Here is a 21,863-nt window from a genome sequence, read left to right as displayed (position 1 = left end):
GGAATAACTAGTAAGGGAGAAAGCATCCTCTTCTGCCTCTTCAAGTTACATGAATTCTGTGTGTGTGAAAAACTTGCATGAGATGAGATACTTACCATGATATTCATACATGTAGTGGTCAAAAATCGTACTGGACTCATTTCACTGCAATTAACATGTCCAGCCCAACATCTCATGCAAAGCCCACGGCCCGTTAACATGTACTCAGCCCAAGATCTACTCCCAAACAGAAATCGTACTGGACTCATTTCTGTCTTACTTTTGTTGTGAAGGCTGCTACAGAAATCTCTCTGAAGCTGAGTGAAGTTTTGCATAAGAAAAATTATACCTCAAGATACCAAGCCCACCATTGCATGGTATCAACAAGCACATCACAAATGGGCAACTAACATTCAACCTAAAAAAAATAAAATTTGTTATGGCACTTTGATCTCCTAAAATATTCTATTCTAGCGATTGTGCACATTGGATTCTCCAGAAAGTTCTGTAAAGACAAGCAGCTAAACAGCTAGTGGTGTAGTAGTGTTGAAGAATCATGAGAAGATTTGTATTCCAGCATTTCATTCCTATATCTCTCCTTGTCCTTCAACCCTTTCTCCTGATAAACCTGCAACATACATATAGTTGCAGAAAGTTATTTACTATATATATAAATCCAATCCTTTTTAGTAACAAGAGTGCAGCATTATAATGTCAAGTGCAACACTGTCCAAGGACTGTTTAATGTAGGTTTCAATTCATCATCACCTGGTTTATGAGCATTAACAAATTTGAAAACATTATAAACTCTTATACTACTAATTCGATATCAAGGTCCGTATCAGCAATCTATCCAAATAGAAGCATGTCAACCCAAAAACTTTAGAAGGAACAGATTGATTGCTGGAAACTATCTAAGTACCGGTAGAACAGGAGGAAACAAGCTTAAGTAACGTGAGGAAACAAGTAACGTAAGGAAACATCAATGATCGAAGTTTTAATCACCAGCAATGCTAGAAGTTAAACGAAGCATAGGGATGTTTTTGTATGCCTGTTTTTCAGCATCTGTGAGATTGTTCCATAAGACACCAATTTTCTTGCTGATGACTCTCTCCTGCCCATGGTGCATAGGCTTTAGCCTCGCATAGTGCTCAGCAAAGAAGAAATTATAGCCACTCCTGTTTGACTTGGGGTGAGAAGGATCCCGTAAAGCCAGCCAGGATCTCTTCCTGCGACGGCGAGAAGATGCAGCTGAAGTATAAGAACTCCCAGACACATGAGATGCTGCTGAAGGAAAATGATACAGGACTCCTCTAAGCTTAATAGAACCCAAGTCAACTGTTACAAGATATCCGTTATCAAATTTTCCATCGATTATTCCAGCCACTGAGCTGCCAATCTGCAATGTCTGATTTCCTACAAGTAACAAGTCACAGAAATGTATCTTTAATGCAGCTCAGCACCCCACATATATACAACTCAAAGAAAAAGAAGAAACAACATAAATACATTATGATAAATAAGATGAGGAAAAAGGCTAATTATGGATATAAATGAGCGGTTACAGAAGTTGAGTATTGACTGTAGTTTAATGCAATGATTTTCTTTTCATATTGTCCAACTGATTTTTCTCCATATCTCCATAGGCATTCCAACAGCTTGCAACCAGATGGAATTGGAAAACTGCAACAATGCGAGGGGAGTTTTTCGCTTGCAAACACATTTAAATGCAATTTCATATGGAGCATGATTTGCATTTGAGTTTTAAACATGAAGCCTGGAGACTATAACTTTGCAAGCGACTCGGATCAGTACAGCAGTAGAAACCAAAAACTATAAGCCAAGCCTAAGCAGTGTTAACACTTAACAGAGAGTTACAATCTGAATCAACTCAATTGCTACTTTATTTAAAATATAATAAAGCATCATAAAATTTTAGGCATTTCCACCAAAATAAATAACAATGATGAAAACACATGGTCAAAAAGAACTTCATCATCAAATCATAAGAACAATTCGGATATGGCCAGAGCAAGAAAACATATGTATTAGTTGGGCTGTGAAATGCTGTCATTCAGTTTTTTCTGCAAAATTAAAATGCACATATGAGACAGAGTACTCGAACAAAATCTGATCTTCAAGGGCTCCTTCCTAAGAAGGCAAGAACTCCACACTTATCTCTACTTATAGGATAAACAAGGTAACAAGTAACAACTGGTATTATTTTCAAATACAAGCAGGACTGCGGCAAACTGAAACCACAGCCCAATACAATGGATAAATCATATCAAAAGGTTAGTCACACCTACCCTGATCAGGTAAATGGCTCTTTGTTGCACCTTCTTCCTCTATGGTTGCAGGTCCAGATACATAGACAAGGCTCTGGTTTGTGGTATCTGTAAAATTAAACAACAAAAATATGAACTTCAATCTACAGGAAGAAGATTAAACAAAAATTCGAGAGTGATATGCCAAATGTCAGGCTTTGAAGTTTGAACCTGATGGAACTTGTTTCTGGAAAAAGTACACTTGCTCAAAGTTATACAGCAGAGAAAGATAATACTTCCGCAAGACAAATGAAGCACTGGTTATTGTGGATGGGAATTGAAATAGCACAATCACTTCCTTCCATTTGCGATCTCTAACCACCTGTAACCATTTAAAGATAATCAAAACAACTTCAACGAGAGAGAACAAGGATTGGAAAAATGAAAAGAAGAAACAATAGTAAAAATCCTGATGCAATACCTACACACATAAGGTCAAATTCCAGCAATTCAAAAACTCATGGATATGCTTTGAATAATCGAGAAAGACAGCTCACAGCGGCAAAACTTTAGCAACAAAATTTAAATCATCTTAGCATCACAATGGGTGTGACCATAGGCCCTCTTAAACAACCACATACTAATTATTACCCAGATAGAGAAAGCAAGGGAGATTCCAGTATATAACTGAACTCCAGTAAACTGGTAAAAAGTGAGGCCATGACCATGTTTATGTCAATTTCTTAGTCCCGTATTTGATTTACAAAGCAAACAGCAGCAGCATTCATGGTAATCAACAAGGGGCAAAACATAAAGAAGATGACAAAGACAACTCGTACCTTTTCAATGCCACCACGAGATGTAACCTCCACAAAAAGATGGTGCAGATCTAAAGCTTTGCCTCCTACTGTAGGAACACTGTGCAAGAAAACATAAGCTGAGAAGATGAAAGCCTTAACTCAGAAACAGAAGAAAATCACAATGGTAACACAATATAACAGGAGTAAGGAGAAAATGGATAACCAAATAGGATATGTTGGTTTCATTTATTTACTATTTCTGTATCAACATGTGTATAATAAAGAAAAAATTGTGCATGCTTATATAGGCACCAATAGAATTTTTCCGTTAACCTTAAAGGAATCCTTCGATCGCATAAAACCCCGGTTGCACTCATCCATTTCATCTACCCGTTTTTAATCCCACCCTCCCAAAAGAAAGAGATTCCACTTGAGCTATTCTCGTTCTAACGACAGAAACTGAATCAATCATTCTCCTTGAGATGGGATCAACGATACCACCAAAGTCAAGCAGCACTAAATTTTACACCAAATACGATCACCGTAAGAGCGTATTCGAAGGGAACCCAATGAATGCCATCAGAGGACAAAGGATCTGATCCTGTTAAAAAGTTATCCCATATGTCAATCCTTTTCTTAAAACTTGTATGATAAAAGAAAAATCCCCTGAACTCCTACTCTGCAACAATCTCTTTTTAATCTTCTACCTACATCTTCACTTATGTCCCCGTCATCTTGGAAAATCGAGCCAATATATTTAAAAATCTTACTTTTTGTTACTTCTTTTCTATCTAATTCAATCATTTGTTTGTTCTCTCATTTGCTCTTACTAAACTTACATTTCATGTATTTTGTTTTAGTCCTACTTAATTTAAATCCTCTAGACTCTAAGGCTTGCCTCCACATCTCGAGTTTTGAGTTAATTCCCAATATTGTCTCATCCACTAGATCTATATCATCTACAAACAACATGCACCAAGGTGCCTCACCTTGGATATGTCGTGTGAGTTCATCCATCACTATAACAAATAGGAACGGGCTTAATGTCAATCCCTGGTGCAAACCTATTGTGATGGGGAACTCTCCTGTAACTCCTGCATTAGTCCTAACAATAGCTGCCACCCTTTCATACATATCCTTTATCATAGTAATATAATTAATCGGGACTCCTCTCTTCTGTAAAATCCACCATATTACTTCCCTAAGCACCATGTCATCCATAAAAATGAGAATTTCAAATAAATAAAACAAAAAAAAGAATATAAGAAATTCAAAAAGCATGAGAAGCTACATAAGCAGATCTGCCAATGGGCATTTTTTTTCATAATCTCTCAAAACCAACCACTTCACTTTTCAAGCATTTGATATACCAACAGACACAAGGGCACTGATCAATATCTTCAGTTGTTACTTAGCCCCATAGAAAATGACTTCTAGCAGTACAGAGAGTTTGACCATCTTAAAAAGTTCAAAACTGTATCATAATAGACAGCCAATAAAATGCAGGAATATACTCAATATAATACCAACATTTTAGTTCAATTTTATCAATAAAGCAATCTCTGCAAAAGAAGTAAATTTTTGAGAAGCCCAACCCCAAGTATTTACCAGAAGACAATAAAGGGGACTAATTTTCTCTAGTAACACAAGCTCCCAAAATGGTGATGGGATCCAAGAAGAATAGATGTAGACAATGTTACTCCCATATTAAGGAGAGGTTGTTCCTGTAGTTTGAACTTGTGATAACTAGGTTGGAATGAATCGACCATACACTGTGCCAAGATTCACACATTTTTTAAAAATGTGTTGCTGTCCTAAAAGCATGAATCATAAGAATTTCATGCACAGTCACCTACACCAAAGGAAACCAGAAACCTGTGACTAAACTAAATCTTCAATTACCCACCAAAATCATTATTCATTTATTCCAGCAACAATAAAAAAACAGATTGGTAACCTAAGTAGCGATTTCAGCTTCAGTGCGAACATTATTAGAGAATTGGGAATTACAGTTACCAAATCCTGAATCTGCTTATCTCAAAAAAAAAATCCTAAATCTGCTCTCTTTTTTTTTTTTTGCATTCAAAATAAAAAAGAATCACAGTGAAATTTGCATGTCTCAAAGCTACATTCGAAACAGATAGCAGAAGCAAGAGATACAACAAACAAGCTAGACCCAAATGATCTGAACGCAATAAATATACTCAACAGCAAAAGGGTGAGCGTAGAGACCGACTTACATGAATTTGGTTCCCAAAGCTTTGTGAAAAGCCTTGAGCTTTTCCCAGAAAAGGTCCGAGCTTTGAGCAACCTCCTCATACTTGGCCTCAGCTGGAGGGTAAGAAGGCGTATTGTGGCCGTTTTGGGTGTCACTGTGCAATGATAAGACTCTAGTAGAAGTTTGGTTATGGGTAGTAGACATAATTTAGACAGAGAGGTAAAGATTTGAGGGGGGGAGAGATTTGTTCAATCTATCGTATTCGTGTATTGATAACAGCTAAATATATGCCCTTAAACCTTATAAATAGCCTACTAATACCATTCAATTTTTCTTGTTGAAGCTCTCTCTATGGGTAAGGGATATTCTCACAAGACCCCATTTTTTATGATATTAGGTTGGATAATTTCTCATGACGGTACACTGTAAATGCAAATAAATAATAAATATTATTACTTTTTTTATAATAAGGATCAAGGAAAGCTTATTACTTGGATATGTATTGGTTTTATTTTATATAGCAAATAATTTTATTTTCTGGCTCAACTTGCCAAACTTATCCCTCATTTCCCTTTGTAATTACTAAGTTGTTTCTTTTAACAAAATAATTTATTGAATTTTGTGGCTCTGGTATAAAAAATCTCCATTTTTGAATAACCTGGAGGTCAACTTTACACTCTTGTTTTGATGGTAGGATTGATGTCAATTGTCATGTTACCAAAACATCCTTTAATTAGTTAATCGTCATCTTCAAAGAAATTGTTTGATAATACAAGGAGAGAAGGGTTTTTTTTTCTTTTCTTTTTTTTTGTTAAAAACAAGGAGAGAAGGTTGGTTGGAGCAACTTTATCACTTAAATTAAAAAAAAACACTAAAATAACTATTGGCTGATGTATTCTTGGAGTATCCAATGGTTTTACTCTTCTTGTTTCTTTTTGTACACAACATCAATGCTCCCTTTTATGGACAAGAACTGTCAAGAAGCAATCAATGGTGGAGTCGAAACTTCAAAGAGTAGATAAAAAAAAATGGTTAATTTTGATGGAAATGTAGGTAGCGATGTACAATTTCAGCTAGTGGTCTTGTTAGAGACTCAGAAATGAAAGTGGTTTAAGAGTTGGGTACCAAAGTCAAGAAGGTTATAATTATATATCAACAATCATGAAAAGAACTTTTCACTTTTTTACAATCTAACATACCTACCAGCTCAAACAAAAAATTATCAATCTCAAAATACACTTTAAAACTTAAGAAAACCAGCTTTGATCATTGATAAATTCACATAAGATAGGTTCTAAATAACACTGACACTCAAGTACAAAGATTGCAGGCAGGCAGGCAGTCATGAAATTGTCCTCTTTCCTAAAAGAGACCAGAGGTTCCAATACAAATTCTCTCATTTGCATGATGAAAATATTTCTAGCCTTCTGTACAACAACTCCCCCATTTTACACATCTTATGACAACCCAACAACAATGGCTTTATGGCACCAAGACTAAAGGACCTACAATTGCACATCATGTACACCTACAACCATCTTCTAATGCAGCATGGCATATTATTGGGGTTTCTCAAATCCATCACATAATGTAAAACCAACCAACCAACCACACAAACTTACTTTCAGGTTATACCATTCGGACTCAAATTAGAGAATCCAGGTATGCGTAGTTCCGACAGCGACCATACTCAAGCAGGCCACCATACATACGATCCCACACTCCTATAAAAAGAGACTCGGTGTCCGGACTGAACGATATGCCAGATATCTCCCCAAAGAAATCAATTTCCTGCTCTTTTTCATAACCACTTTTGGCATCATAGACATGCACAAAATCAGCAGGCTCAGCCATTGCCATATACTTACCATCGGACGTGTATCGGACGGACCGAACAGCTCCAAGGTTGCCCTTCAAAACAGCGAGCGACTTTGATACGTTCCGAACATCCCAAATTCGGCAGGTTTTGTCCTGGTTCCCTGTAGCAAAGGTGACACCATCTGGATGCCATGCTGAGGCAAATGAGAAATCTAAGTGCCCACACAAGGGCATGACTGTCTGCAAATATTGTCAATATCAATCAGAACATGTTTCTGTATTCAGGCTTCATAAATATAGCATTGTTGACAAAGGTATCATAAGAGTACCTTTCCAGTACTAGAATCCACCAACATACCATCTGGGTTGTCTCCCACAATTATAAGGAGTTTACCATCCGGACTCAGAGAAGTATGCTGCAAATATAGCAAAGAGAAACATAAAGCCACAATTCAAAACGCCCACTAATATCACTGACAAAACAGGGACTAGTTGGCGTTATACTCGAGCATATTGTGCAGATAATCACATTTCACCAAGCAGAAAACTCACTATAGTCACACAAACACACAGATAATCTATTTGTTATCTTTATAGTTTTTACTATAATGCAGTGTTATAGTACATTAAATGAACAAGCAACATAAATGGCTCATGGTTTGAACTTTGAAATCAGACGAACACATCATCTTTAGTAACTGTATCTAATATGAGAGAGTTATTATATGTTTAAGTGACTGAAAATAAAATGCAAGGAACTCACATTCACTGGCCAAGGAAAACAGAAATGCTTAATGAGCTGATATTTCTCCATGTCAAAGTCTCTGACTCCACAGTCGTTATTTGAAGCGGTGAAGTGAAGTGCGCCACTGAAGAATCAAAACAAAAACCGTATCAGGTTTATCTTTAAAAGGAGCAGTTCCATTTCCAGTACAAGTACAAGCAAATACCTGCGGTTTCTATATATGTCAACGGCATTAGTGATGGCATTATCATCATAAGTTGTCCGGAAACAAAAGCTAACGCCAGGCCGATCTAGGTGCTGCAATCAGTCAACGAAGAAATCTCATTAACATATACTGATTATGTACATTGAAGACTGTTAAAATAATTCCGAACATGCAGAACGGTAGTAAAACGATAATGGTTTTAAAAACTAGGTGAAGATGCTTTCCATCAAGTATCGCTAGTTCCACATTGTCTTCTAATTGCCTGACATTGTATTGTTTTTTTGTGTCAAGACCAAAAATTCCACATTGGATAGGCATAACCCAACCAAGTGCTTTATGAGCAAATATCCACTCCCTCTCAAACAATCAAAGGCCTTTTCTTGGCTTAAGTACCATAGGCGACGACCCATAAGTACAAACTCGTGTAGGCTCAGGCTCAAAGCAGACAATATTGGTTTGTATAGTGTTTGGGGTGGATTTTCTACCTGTCCACTTGTTGGGTCTGGCATAACCCAACCCACAAGTGTAGAGAAGTGTCAACACTAAAAATCCTACGTCGGATTAGCATAACCCATCCGAGTACTTTATAAGCAAAGATCCACTCCCTCTCACACAATCAAAGCCTTAGCTAGGCCTAATTACCATAACCGATGGCCCAGAAGAACAAAGCCATGAGGGCTCAGACCCAAAACGGACAATATTGATTTGTAGTGTACTAGTGTTTGGGGTGGATTTTCCAACACTTTGAATAACAGATTTCAAGAGGGAAAAAAAGAGTCTTACCATGCATATAAGTTCTCCTTGAGACCCTCCAGCAACTAGCAAATTTTCTTTTACTGCAAGAGTACTAATTTGGGTTTGCGAGAACCCTTCCAACAAGCTTCCCGGATGTTTCTACGAAAATATAAAATTAATTCCATGGGAGTTAAGTACCTTAAAGACAGAGAAAAGTTCAAAAGGAACATATTTTGTCATATACAAGTCTTTGCCATAAGCAATCACCTCTGTTGGTGCCACATGCCCTGAAACATTGAGAACTTCAGACCTTGTGCAAGTTAATGAAGACCAATGAACAACAGTAAAATGAGACATAAGGTAGACATCATGCTTCGATGTAGCCCAAACCAAGTTCCTCAACTGCATTGCCAGAAATAACATCATCAGTCTGTCAAACAATACAACTTTGATCCCAAATCACCCACATCCTTGCTGCATCATATTCATACTCCAATCCCAATGAATATAATACTATTACTTTGTTTCAGTCACGACACGAGAGGATATTAGGTTTGCAAGATGTGAGAGAAAATGGACATCTAAGTTACAGAGTGTTCAATAACATAATCCCCCAAGAAATCAGGCACAAACTTGCACTCGGCTAACCTGAAAATGAAGAATGGTTGATTTCACAGAACTTGAATTTCGTCTGAACTCATAGTATGAGCCACCTTTCTTAGTAACTTTACAGTCCTGTACAAAGCAAAATAAGGAAACAGAAAAACTTAATTACGATCCACATCCTGAAGTACTGGACCACTTTTCAAGTGAATAGCCTGCAGGTACATAGAGGAGGGGAAGGGGCAGGGGATTGTTCAGAGATCGTAGCATTTACCTTTCCTGACCCTTCTCCGGAATGAGGAATATTTTCATAGTTCTTATACTGTTCTAGTCTAGTCTGTCTGTATTTCTCCCTAGTGATGCTAAGTCTATCCCAGGGAATTCCCTGAATATCTTTTCCCTCTCTAGCTTCAGCAGCAGAAGTATCAGCTACTTTACTATTCTGCACCAATGCAACAAACAAATAATTAAAATATAATGAATTGATATGCTAAGACAAATTCTAGCTACATAATAAATAAACAATAGTGATCATAATGAGGGGTACGCCAACATAAATCTAACTAGGACATGTCAGAGACCAAGTAGTCAAATTCATCAACATCAGAGTCTGAGCCACCCATATCTCTACCACGAAACTCTTCATCCATATCATCCTCTACATCTTCCATGTCATATTCCTCCGCCATATGTTCAGCATCTTCCACCTGGTAATGGGACATATTCTCCCAACAATTCCACAACTGCAACATATAAGTTAAACAAGTTGCTCACGAATCAGTATGGACAATACATAAAAGATTCATCACTATATAAGATAACAATCTAATTAACATAAGAGGGCAATGTGGGCGATAAACAAATATCACATATCATGTGATAATATTTTGTCAAGGGGAAAGAGTAGAAACCTGATTAGTCGAAAGTAAGAACCAGGCGGCAAGACCAGAAATGAGAATCCCCAATGGACAAACTATGCTAAAGAATCTTAACTGCAGAAATGTGCATACTTTAATTGATTCTCAAACAACAAATTCTACATATTTTTCATTTCAACAAAGAAATATAGAAATTGATCATAAAAATAGTCATGCTTAGATTGATTCACGCACTTTCCAGATTCCAATAATTATTTACCGACATTTCAGCTCTTATATTCTATTTCACATCTTACCTTTGGTGCAACCAAGAAGGGGAATAGCTAACCAGGACAATTACACAATTCCAAGACAACATTTCCCACACACACAACACAAGAATATATGTCCCCGCAACACGAATTCCGCTATTCCAGATGTTTCAACTCCCAATTTAATTCCTTCCCAAAGCTACCCACAAACGATACATGCAAAAGCTCTAATTTTCTGCAGCAAAAACTTAACTTTCATTTTCCCTTTCTTTGAATTTCACTATTCCATTTACATTCTAAACACTACAAAATGGAATTGGGTAGAAACCAAAAACCCTCGAAAGGAATTCATCCCTTTGCCCAACAATTATAGCCACATATCAAAAATATCACAGCTAAGAAAAGTCCATTAAAAAACACGAATTATTACAGCTAAGAGACATTAGCAGACGATAGATCAATATGTACAACAAAGCTCGAGCGAATCGATGAAATGAAGACATAAACAGAGCAGAAGAGATCAAACAAGAGAACCCAAGAATGGCAGTTGAAAAAAAAATCGCCTTTTCGCAATTTGAGGGCCAAAGGAGCTTACCTTCGATCTGCAAATCAAAAAAGATCGGAAGCTGCATACCGTCGTGGGGGAATTTATTTATTTATACAAATGATAAACGTAATTGCACAAGACCTACAAATATATTTTTTTAAAAAGGAAATTATAATTTAATAATTCTGACGGTGAATGGAATGGATCGCGAGAAATCGAGGGCAACAAGGGAAGAGAAGGATATATACAGCGAGTGAAAGAAAGAAAGAGAAAGGTCGAATCTTTATCCGCTTGTAGTTGTTGGTGATATAAAAAAATAAAGGGTGTAGAATTGAAATGGCCCGTGATTGTTAACGACTCAATCGAGTCGGCGAGTCGGCCCTTAAATTTTAGGGTTAATTATACTTTTAGTCATCGAAAGATTGACTTTGTTCATATTTAGCATCAAAAGATTTTTTGTTATAAAGTGATAATCCATTGTTCCAAAATGAGACAATTAAGGGATTCGGTCAGAATTGATACAATTTCGGGCAGGTTCAACGCTGACATGGCAAATAATCAACGTTTGCAAAATTTATTTTGCTTATTTGAATGACAACTTGGCACCCAACAGCTGCTTACATGTCATTAAAATATATTAAAAAAAACTCTACTCTCTCCTACCCTCACCTCTCTCTCCTAACCTCCTTATCTGTAACAAAGTATAATCACGTAAAATGGAACATAATTTCCTATATAAGAGTAGAACCATTGAGAATAATATAACAAAACTGTGCGATATTAACTAACTGAAAATGGATTTGAATGATAAAGATGTTAACAGGGGGTTCTAGGGTTTACAAAGTTTGAATTGGGGAAGAGAAAATGGAAGCACCAAAAACATCATGAGACAAGAAGCAGCGACAACAACTCTTGTGCTTCAAACATCCTGAGCTTCTTCATTATTGTCATCTCGCTTCGCTGGTAGAACGGATCATTACTCCCAAACGGAGCTTCGGTCAAGTCGAGAAGATAAGATCCAAAGTCTGGGTTATTGCGGATCGGGTAGGAAATCAGATGATTATGGAGTTATTGTGGTTATCGATTTTGTTCACCATCGATCTACTCCTTTCTCGATTTGCGGTTACAGATCTCTGTCTGAAGGGAGAGTTGGAGAGAAGTTAGCGTTCTAGAGAGAGATGAGAGAGAGCAGAGGTAGAGTTGGAGAGAAGTTTGTTATTTTATTAATTTTCTTTTTGTTGCCACATAATCAAATGTTGACCCAAATATGTTGAATGGATGTCACGTCAATGGGAAGCTGTCTATTACTGTAGCAAATGTGACCGAATCCCCTAATTGTCTCATTTTGAAATAATGAGTGATCACTTTGTAACAAAAAATCTTTCGATGCTAAATGTGAACAAAACCGATCTTTCGATGACTAAAAGTATAATTAACCCTAAATTTCATTTTGGGTCAAATATGAATGTGTTGGGTCAAGGGTGTCATAAACATATAACGGAGTACATTCATCGAAGTTCAAGGATTTGTTTGACCCGAACTGAAGTTCAGGGGAGACTTAACTTAACTGGGTCATCAAAGTTCAGGAATTATTTCGATTCGTGTCTCAAAAATAAATTACTGTAATAAAAAGGATTTATTTAGCTTAAAACTAGATATTAAAGCTGTCCTTTTTACTGTTGCCATTTGAGCAACGGATGGACGTGAGTGAGTCTTCAAACAAACTCTGTTTTATTTATTTTGTGTAAAAAGACATTTGGATTGGTAACATGAATGATGAATCAGAATCCTAAGAGAGAAAACCTGCCTGCCTGCCTTGTTGCTTCATTTTTATACTTAAGTTGGTTGAAGAGTAATAATGAATAGTATGCAAATGTAATGAATTACTCTGGTTTGTGTATGTACTCGAAATTTAGTTACATGCCAGTGCCACAACCCCAGTCCAGTATATAAGGCAGCCCTTCCAAGGAGATCTAGCTACCATGGTTCCCAGCGCGGCCAAGGAGATATTAGATATACCAGTTCTATCTATGTACCCACAAATCCATCTTCCTTAATCCAATGCTCCAAGATATTTGCACAGGCAAGTAGCGATCGAGCTCACTAGTACTCAGATATATAATCATATCTTGAAATACAGTTAATGCCTCAGCATGCATTTTGTTCTTTGTGTATTCTGTCACCATAGCACTCCTAGTACCAACATGGGTCTTTTCTTACCATGTTATCAAACAATGCCCTAGCCTTCTCAACATGACCAAGACTCAAGTACCCAGAAATCACACAATTCAAAGCAAGCCTTCTCTCTTCTGCGAGAATACGTTTGTTCTGCATCATCCTTGCTGCCTGAATTTGTATAAATATGTATTAGCGAGCTGTGAACATAACTATCTGGAGCTATTTCAGAAAGAGCCTTCGGTGGGAGCAAGCTTTAAGGACAAAGGTGTAAGTGTAGTTGTCTGGTGTAAAGCCACCAAGCAAGAGTTTCTGATAAACTAACAATGCATCATAAGGACATTTTTCCCTGAATTAAGCCTCTGATCATAGTGTTGTAAGCAAACACATCAGGGGAAGCTATTGCCTCGAAAACCGACAAGCCATCAGCAGATGCAATCTGAGACGTTGTTACATACGACTCCAGGAGAGAGGCAGTTTAATATGTTTTGGAAGAGCCATTGAAGTTAGCGGGAGAGCCATCTGCTATGATGGCCAATGGTCCTTCTAATCAAGTAACTTTGAGCTTCAAATTCTCTCTTCGTCTTCTGTTCTGCTTTGGTTGGATGAACTGTTCATGGCCGCACAAACCATGTCAAGAAACAAATCATTTTAGGAAATTGCATTGCAGGCCCACATTGCAGAAAGACGGTCCATGAGGTAATGCACATGGAAACAAATTTGCAGCACATCAATTTTGTAAAGCAAAAATTAGTATTTCGTTTCATACAACAAATTCTTAACAGCAACACAAACTGGTACATTTTTGTTGGAATAAGTACTAAAGGAAATATATCCTCAGATGTTTCTGGAAATCGAATAAAAAAGCACCGCCAATGACAATGGTAAAGAACCAAGCGAGGAAAAAGAAAAGGAAAATGATATTTGTCACTAAATCCTCATAACAGCAAAAATAAAAGCCCTAGGAATCCAGCAGTGAGCATTACCAGTGAGGTTGAAGTATGCATCGTATGACCTGCATTTGCATTCTCTGATGTCGATGGTGGTGATGCAGGACATGCAAGTCCCTCCTTTCCTTCCTGACATTCACTAGCAAAAAGGCCAGCCGGGTATTTCCCATAAATATTGATGTAGCTAAACATGGTTGATGCACAATCAGTGGATAAATCATTGATCTCATCTACATAAGGGCAGGCAAATTGTTTGAAAGCTGTACAACAATTGTCCGGTGGGTATTTAGGGCCTTTACATTGGCTTGTGATAATCGTGTAGTTCATGAATTCGAAGTTCACAGGGCAAGCTGCAGAGAACATTAAAATTCTAGTTAAAACAATAATTAGAGCAATAATGATACCAACTTATATTTGGCAGTGAACTTTCAGATTGATTTTCTCCTAGTCCATAAAAGAGATATAATGATACCAACTCTATACATTGAAAAGGCACAAAATCAAAGCAATAACCAAATGAACTTGTGCAAAATTCTTATTTCTCAACTAGTTAAAGTAAAGGGCTAAAGCAGTTTTGTTCAAGACAACATGGCACAGCTAAATTTTGTGACAATCCCATTCAAGTCCATCAATTCATGACAGTTTAAGTGCTCGTCCTTAAGTAATTCAATGAAAAGTTGTATAAGAAGAACCCCAAGTCAGTTTTCATCAAAGCTCATGCTATTAGAATTGCAGACTCTCAGATCAGTAGCTTTTGACATACAATATCACAGAAAAGAAAACAGGAACATTATAACGCACAGCAACTCTGTTAAGGTAGGAAAGGATGATGAGATAGTACATGTTTCCCTCAAAAAATTACTTTTAGCAGCAAAAATGATCGTTGCTTCAGGCTCAGCCGCAGAACATAAGTGAATCAGTAGCACTGACTTCTGCAGTTGTTTTCCAAGGATAAAAGTTTATGCTTTCATTTATGCTTCCAAATACTAGGGTACTAGGGTAGCAAATTCAATATCCTAATGTTGCATTATCCCTGTCTATTCAAAGAGGTATCCCTAACTAAAGCCAATGGAAACAGGCTCAGCCGCTCAGGTGACAAGGTTAGCTAGACTTATCAAATAAGCAGCAGAGGTTTAGAACATCCCAGACAGAATCTCATTCTTTTCTTTTTCAACATGATCCAGCAAACGTAGAAAATTAATGACTTCCCAAATATAGAAAAATTGAGCACGTAGATCAGACAACAAAGCATAATACTTGAAATTTGAAACCCATAGATTCATCACTAAAAATGGAAAAAAAAAAATCAGTAGGGTATGCATGTAAGACCTTTCTTGGCCTGAAGCAGATTTCTGCCAGTAAACGCGTGGGAGTCAAATACATCATCTGCATCACCAAATCAAGCCCAAATCAGAAGAAAAACCAAATGAAGAGCTAAAATAGCAAAGTAAATAGATAAAACTGAAAAATACCTGAAATGGAAGTGGAAGAAGCAGAGAAACCCATGAAGAGAAACAAGATGAAGAGGAGCCCCATCTTCAGCTTCATCAAAAAAATCATATCTTTACTGCTGTTCCTCTAAATTTCTGGCAGCTTGTGAAGAGAACAGAGAAAAAAGAAGCGAACAACACGCTTTTGTTTGCGTTACAACAGAATCAGTGGAGAGATGTGGAGAGGGTCATAATTTTTTCTTTCTTTTTTAATATAAAGAAAGCAAGGTGGTATATAACGTAATAAATATGGAAAATAATAACAGTCAACAGACATGAATTTGAGGTTACAGCTAATCACGCGAAAACTGGGACTTCTTTTTTCTTCTTTGTTTTTTGGCAACAAAGGATAGTGATGAATCATGAATGACTTGAAAACAAGGGCTCGTAGTGCCGTCTGTCTGGGTATATTTGGAATTTTCTCACCGATACGCGTTGTCGTTTTGGTCAACTAACTCAACGTCCCTTCTGTAATCTCCATTAATGGATATGATTTTATTTAATTTGGTATTAGTTGAAGGCACTTTCGTTTTTTGCCTTTGAAGGCGGCACGTCCCTTTGTATTTCCCATTTGGGGAAGGCACGTCCTTCTGTAGTTGCTTCTTTTTTGTATGAAGAAATTGACGGTATGATATATGCCCAAGGAGAACTCACTCTCCAACAGAAAAAGTCTTACAAGAACCTAATTGTTCTTTCATGGTCAAGTTCTTCTCTTTCTTTTTTTTCTTTGATCCTATCAAAACATGGTGAGACATGCTTGATCTGCATTTCCAAAGAGAGCTGAAACGAATTGGGGCTCACAATGCCATTGTTGTTTTAGTTGGAAGATGCTGATATTCATTCATTCATAATATACAGGCAAACAGAACTACATTATTAGTCAAGTGAAGAACAGGACGTTTAGTGTAAGATTTTTTTGTGTACTTTTTTCCTGGGGAAATACCCCTAACAGCTCAACTGTAATTCGGGTCGAAAACTATAACTGTAAAAGGGCCATTAAGAAAAGAAACAGTGGAAAAACAAGTTTCTACCTCCTCCGATACACCAGGACTCGAAGATCCCCTCACAATGGCACTCTTTCAGGCTCAACTCCTCCGTCCCAACTCGGATACTGCAAATGTCCTCAAATGCATTTTCTTAATTGTTTTGTCTTTTGATTTTGTCACTGTCAGACTTACATACTTAACAGAACATTCTCCTTTGCTGCAACAAACATGCAAAATTGCATCAATTATTTGCCCAATATTATCATTGGTACGCCGAGCATAACGTTTGACATGCAGTGAAACCAAAAACAAAAAACATGATTAAATCCATAACCAAATGTAGCTTTTCGGAGGATCTGTCTATTCAAGTGGAAGATACCCTGGCCTTGAGTTGAGGAAGGATATTGATTTCCCAAAAATGGGATAACATATGATATATCTTTTCTATACCAAGTTTCCAGCAAAATTCTTAACCATTGGAAATTGACTCACCCGGAATTTTGATTCACGTAAATTATCTAGCAGCTCGGTGATCTCAAGTTGCTTCATCACTGTAGCATGCAGAACCTGCATTAAGAAAAAGTGTGAGAGTGCGGTTTAAATCTTCAAAAATTTATCAGTTGTTCAAAACAAGTAGAATGAGGCATACTCTCTTCGTTTTCTCAAGATCATACTCAACACACTTGATTCTGTCCAGAGATTCCTTAAGCATTTGGTCCTTTTCCAAAGGAATGCCTGCAGGCTTGTTTCTAACCTCCTCAAATGCTTTCTCTAGTGTTTGAAGACGTTCAATACATGGATGAACACGTTTTTCTTCTTCATTCGCAGGTCCTAGAGCTGGTGAATCAACATTTATGCGGTGTTCAACAGAATTGGAAGGGTGAACGTTGTTTGGCCTTCTCCGAAATTCAAATCGCAAACCACGGAAAAACGCAACTAGTTTGAATATCAAATTTATCAGCATTCCTGATGTACACTGGACACTGCTTCTATCAACCTTTTCTTTGACAGTATCAATCCAACAAGCAACTCCTGAAAAGAGGCCTAAAGTTTAAGTTAAACGGAAGTCCCTGGACATATGCATGAGTGACAACGGAACTCTGATGCCCAGAATCTGCATTAAAGCTGAACAAACAGAATGATCCTAGCATTCTCATAAAAAGTGCATGATATCTCTACAGAAAAGCAATTAAGCAATCTCCTTTCCAAAAAACAAAGCAATACCTGCTGTGCTTGATGTTGCTTTACACATAATGCTCCCCAGATCATTCATTTTAAGTGATTGACCATAAGAATCTCCCACTCCTTTGTCAACTTTACTGGCTTTCTCAGCCAGGGTAAAATTATCATCACAGCTGAAGTAGCCATTTGAATCTGGTACCTTGAGCTGCATATATAGGTAACTTACATAATATAATACAGGGAAAGAACTTTAAAGGAAAATTTTCCACCGAATCACTGACTCACTTCTTCATGAACAGGAGCCAAACGAGGGATGGTAGAGCTCCTTCTTCCAATTGGAGAATAAGGATCATCAATATCTGACCCCGATTCTGCAGTTGATGTGTCACTACATCTTCCCTAATAACCCGACAATTTGTTACATCTGCTGGATGGGGGAGTATAAATCCCATGAAAAATCAACATTTGGGTTTTCATCAAAAAGACATTTACCTTCCATGGACGTATTTGAGTATAAGAGTCAAATTTTTGAGGGTCATCAGACACTCTGGTGGTTTGCGTCACGAATGTTGCTTCTGCATTACGCACAAGCTACAAAAGGGGAATCCTAAGTTAATATTTTATTAAAACATTTCATACTTCATTGTAAAAATTAATGCCAGCAAACATTATGTCTTGAACGCAAAAAACTGATATATAACTTGGACAAAACACCTCTAGGAAAAAGAGATGATACCTTCATTATGTCAGGGTCATTCCATGGACCTTTATTATACCTAAGGCACCCTGCTTCGGCCAAACAAGTGCATGAACCACCGAGGAAATCAGGCAATTGACTGAAAGGAAAAGGTAAGAATGATTAATATGTGTTAAAATGCATCTTCTGATGGAATTTAACTTAAAACGAAAACACACTTTGGGTCAATGACTTCCTGTAGCTTATACAAGGATTTGGGGTCCAGAACCTGCAATCGCAGAAATTAAATAGACACTTGAGTCATTGAGGGAGAATAAAGGCAACAAAAAAATATATAGATAAACAAATATGCCCTACTTGTATCTTTGAAATAGTCTTTCCATCAAGAAATTTCTGTGCAGCAGGCCAAAGCATTTTCTTGAAGCCAGGACCCGCATTGACAACGTACATTTGATGTAAAGTCTAAGATTCATACAAAAGAACAATTAGGAGACAAGTATCTTAGCATAAAAGAGTATTTAAATCTTTTTTTTTTACTTACCAAAAAAAAAATTCTTAGCATAAAAGAGTCAAACTTAGCCAATGCTTAGATACCTCAGGGTAGTAATTGTTGTCAATTTTTGTCATGGCAGCCAACAGATTTGCAGCAGTCCTTGTAAAATTTTTAATGCCCTATATTTACATGATATAAATTTGCCGTCAAAATTTCACTGATCAGAAGTTCTAACATAACCATCCAGACATAAATAGCGGAAGAATAATGTATTGACAGAGAAAATAATGTGGAGTTCTTATTCTTGCCCCCTCCAAGGACTAATGCAGCAAATGTCTTTAGAAGACTGATATTCAAGGCAAGGAAGCTAGATGCCAGAACTATGAACACCCGTAAATATTAAAGAACCTAACAAGGATTCAATTGTTTGAAGACAACATTTTCTTTCTAAAAGCTGACTAGATAGCAGAATTATGCTGGAATTAGAGTTCCAGTAAGAAAAAAATATTTGGCCACACTAATAATCTAGGCAGGAGAGCAATTCACATACCAAGCCTTGCACATCCAATATTGTTGTTGTTGAACATATCCGTCGTTTTGCTGCAATTGAGCAGGCAGGGAACTTTTCTTGTAGAGCCCTCTCAAACTCTTGGACATGGTACTTCAGATATCGCTCTATACTGGTGATATGCATAAGCCTGTTTGGATGTGCCTTTCCTAACCTCTCAATGTAAACAGGCCTTCCATCCTTATCAACACCATGATACCCTTGTGGATAATATTGCAAGACTTCCTCCAGTTCCTCAAAGTCAAAATCCTGAGTATTGATAAGTTCAGCAGTAGGTACAGTTTTAAGAGCCAAATGTATTCCAACAGTACTCAAGAACACAAATTTATTGATAGATGTTAAGCAGAAGCTCAAGTAGAAAAATAAAGATTCGTTCTCAAACAAAACCGATGACGATAGCAGAAGAAAATGGTTTTTCCACCTCTAATATGGTGTCTGTTCCATACTCTTTCCTCCAGTTAAGCATTTCTTCCCACATATGAATCGTTTTGTCAATGTTAAAGTCCCTGGCTTTCAAGAATCTGCAAAATGAAATATCAAATAGTGAGTTCATATGATTTAATTTCAATAGGTCAACTGAAGTAGTCGACTAGCACATGGAAGGCCAAAAGGGTTACACTGTTTGAAAGACTTCACCAACCTTAACAATGTATGATAATCGTCATGTCTATGAGGTAACAAATCTCTGTCAATAAGTTTTTGACGCAATTCAAGAACTGCACTCTCCTCTTTTGCATCGCGCACATCCTCTATTGAGAAAGAAGGAATCCTGTAATCAATTTTCCTTTTACCTCTTTTCTTAAGGGAATGAGTGAACTTATTTGAAGCATTTATAGCCTTTTTCTTGAGGTTTCCAATCTTAGATCGCCGTCTATCTTCTTCAGAGTTCTCAAAGTCCGACCTCCTCTCTCTACGTTCATCATCATAAGCCCCAAATCCTTCTAGGCCTTCAACATGAAAGGAAGAAAAATTAATAATCAAGATTTTACATTCATTGTTATCAACTCCAAAATTTCCGCTTCACTCTCAAAATTATCATGGAAGGATAAATCACAGTTCAATAACAAGTAATGTCTAGTAAAATCCATGAACTCAGGAAAATACCTGACATGTCAGTTCAATATGAAAGGAAGTATCTTGGCTTCAATCTTTGAAGTGGCAAAACCGCTGCCTGCTCATGCATATATGAGCAGTTGCACTGTGAAAACCAGAAGTGGACATGAGGATAAAAATACAGAACCTCGTAAGCATCAAACCTGAAGCATATTATATGTATTAACAACCCAATTCGGGACTCCAGAAATCACAACGGCGGAAAACATCAGAAGAAGAAGAAGACAACACATTAAACACCCTTTCCCTACGATGCAAATGACAAGGCGGCTGTATATGAATTCACCAAAAACTCACTCTGTAGCCGATTTCCATCAAACAGAAAAAGTTTGAAAACAAACACAAAACAATAATCCTCCCATCATATGATTTATTAGAAAGTTCTTAAATGAATAATTAGAAAACTTGAACAATTATAGATCTGAAATAGCTAGAGGCCAGGATCAATGCCAAACATTAAACCCATTTCCCTGTATCACTGCCCATCACTTTAAAAAGATCAAATTCTCACCATTTTTACACTCTGCATTCCTTCGTAAAACAAGAAAGCACACTAATTTAAAGCGCCCAAATACTAAACTCAGCTTCAGAAGAAGCAAAGAAGAGATACCGTAAATCAGCCCAAGCTCAATAAAATTACATGTAAACCCATCAAACTACAGAGAACTCTAGAAAAGGAATAATTAACGCAAAATAAAGTAACGCCCCTCGCATTAAAATCCCCTACTATCCCGACACGCACCGTACGATCCTCGCATCCAATTCCATCCCAATTAATAAACACAACCCAAGAAAGAGAAAATGACGAATAAACGCACGCACCGTCTCAACAGCGGATCGCCAAAACTCAGAAGAAGAATAAGGAGGAGGAGGAGGAGGAGGAGAAAGATCTGATTTTTGATTCAATAACAACAACATAATCTGGCGATTAAATCTCTGTATCTAGTATCTGCAGGTGCATGTGGCTCTATTGATGGGCTCTTCTGTTTTTCTCTCTCTGCTTATCTAAGATTACAGATTTTTTCTTTTAATTTCCATTTTCATTTCAATTCAAATCAGTCTCAGGATTTGCATAACAAAAAGCAGAGAGAGACGGGGAAGAGAGAAGTGAAGCTTCCAGTGCCCTCCTGCTTTGCTTGGCTTTTTTTGGCTTCTCTGTCACC

General features: G+C 37.2%; 4 protein-coding genes across 10 annotated transcripts; all 4 read right to left on the bottom strand.

The window, feature by feature from the left end:
• Positions 1-371: 371 nt before the first annotated feature.
• Positions 372-5,627, bottom strand: LOC119988349 (high mobility group B protein 10). Of its 3 annotated transcripts, none has more exons than XM_038833352.1 (6): positions 5,287-5,627; positions 3,086-3,164; positions 2,478-2,628; positions 2,289-2,375; positions 985-1,395; positions 372-607 (listed from the first exon to the last, which is right to left on the bottom strand). In XM_038833352.1, exons 1-6 carry the CDS (start codon positions 5,466-5,468, stop codon positions 567-569), a joined length of 951 nt encoding a protein of 316 aa, XP_038689280.1. In that variant the 5' UTR covers positions 5,469-5,627; the 3' UTR covers positions 372-566. The 3 variants fall into 3 exon arrangements, with proteins under 3 accessions (XP_038689280.1, XP_038689279.1, XP_038689281.1); XM_038833351.1 differs by having other exon boundaries at positions 1,031-1,395; positions 5,287-5,626; XM_038833353.1 differs by having other exon boundaries at positions 1,031-1,395; positions 3,086-3,183; positions 5,287-5,532.
• Positions 5,628-6,511: 884 nt separating this feature from the next.
• On the bottom strand, positions 6,512-11,323 carry LOC119989621 (uncharacterized WD repeat-containing protein C2A9.03-like). 2 transcript variants are annotated; one of them, XM_038835261.1, is made up of 11 exons: positions 11,095-11,323; positions 10,282-10,362; positions 9,952-10,113; positions 9,645-9,812; positions 9,416-9,502; positions 9,035-9,169; positions 8,816-8,926; positions 8,033-8,124; positions 7,846-7,951; positions 7,412-7,498; positions 6,512-7,322 (listed from the first exon to the last, which is right to left on the bottom strand). In XM_038835261.1, the coding sequence occupies exons 3-11, from the start codon at positions 10,090-10,092 to the stop codon at positions 6,909-6,911; spliced, it is 1,341 nt and encodes a 446-aa protein (XP_038691189.1). In that variant the 5' UTR covers positions 10,093-10,113; positions 10,282-10,362; positions 11,095-11,323; the 3' UTR covers positions 6,512-6,908. The 2 variants fall into 2 exon arrangements, with proteins under 2 accessions (XP_038691189.1, XP_038691188.1); XM_038835260.1 differs by lacking the exon at positions 10,282-10,362.
• A 1,564-nt stretch (positions 11,324-12,887) lies between these two features.
• LOC119988324 (GPI-anchored protein LLG1-like) lies at positions 12,888-15,883 on the bottom strand. Its single transcript, XM_038833317.1, has 4 exons — positions 15,644-15,883; positions 15,501-15,557; positions 14,208-14,521; positions 12,888-13,831 (listed from the first exon to the last, which is right to left on the bottom strand). The coding sequence occupies exons 1-4, from the start codon at positions 15,729-15,731 to the stop codon at positions 13,772-13,774; spliced, it is 519 nt and encodes a 172-aa protein (XP_038689245.1). The 5' UTR covers positions 15,732-15,883; the 3' UTR covers positions 12,888-13,771.
• Positions 15,884-16,475: 592 nt separating this feature from the next.
• LOC119988322 (phosphatidylinositol/phosphatidylcholine transfer protein SFH13-like) lies at positions 16,476-21,863 on the bottom strand. 4 transcript variants are annotated; one of them, XM_038833313.1, is made up of 15 exons: positions 21,523-21,863; positions 20,692-20,843; positions 20,228-20,534; positions 20,009-20,108; positions 19,570-19,836; positions 19,121-19,198; positions 18,884-18,988; positions 18,745-18,794; positions 18,566-18,665; positions 18,322-18,420; positions 18,115-18,228; positions 17,872-18,034; positions 17,297-17,691; positions 17,140-17,214; positions 16,476-16,864 (listed from the first exon to the last, which is right to left on the bottom strand). In XM_038833313.1, exons 2-15 carry the CDS (start codon positions 20,696-20,698, stop codon positions 16,844-16,846), a joined length of 1,881 nt encoding a protein of 626 aa, XP_038689241.1. In that variant the 5' UTR covers positions 20,699-20,843; positions 21,523-21,863; the 3' UTR covers positions 16,476-16,843. The 4 variants fall into 4 exon arrangements, with proteins under 4 accessions (XP_038689241.1, XP_038689240.1, XP_038689243.1 ...); XM_038833312.1 differs by having other exon boundaries at positions 20,692-20,785; XM_038833315.1 differs by having other exon boundaries at positions 17,297-17,679; positions 20,692-20,785; positions 21,523-21,862.

The sequence above is a fragment of the Tripterygium wilfordii genome, chromosome 21 (genome assembly GCF_013401445.1).
Source record: "Tripterygium wilfordii isolate XIE 37 chromosome 21, ASM1340144v1, whole genome shotgun sequence".
Taxonomy (NCBI): Eukaryota; Viridiplantae; Streptophyta; class Magnoliopsida; order Celastrales; family Celastraceae; genus Tripterygium; species Tripterygium wilfordii.
The sequence above is the reverse complement of the archived record's forward strand: the minus strand, read 5'-3'. Positions and strand labels throughout refer to the sequence as shown.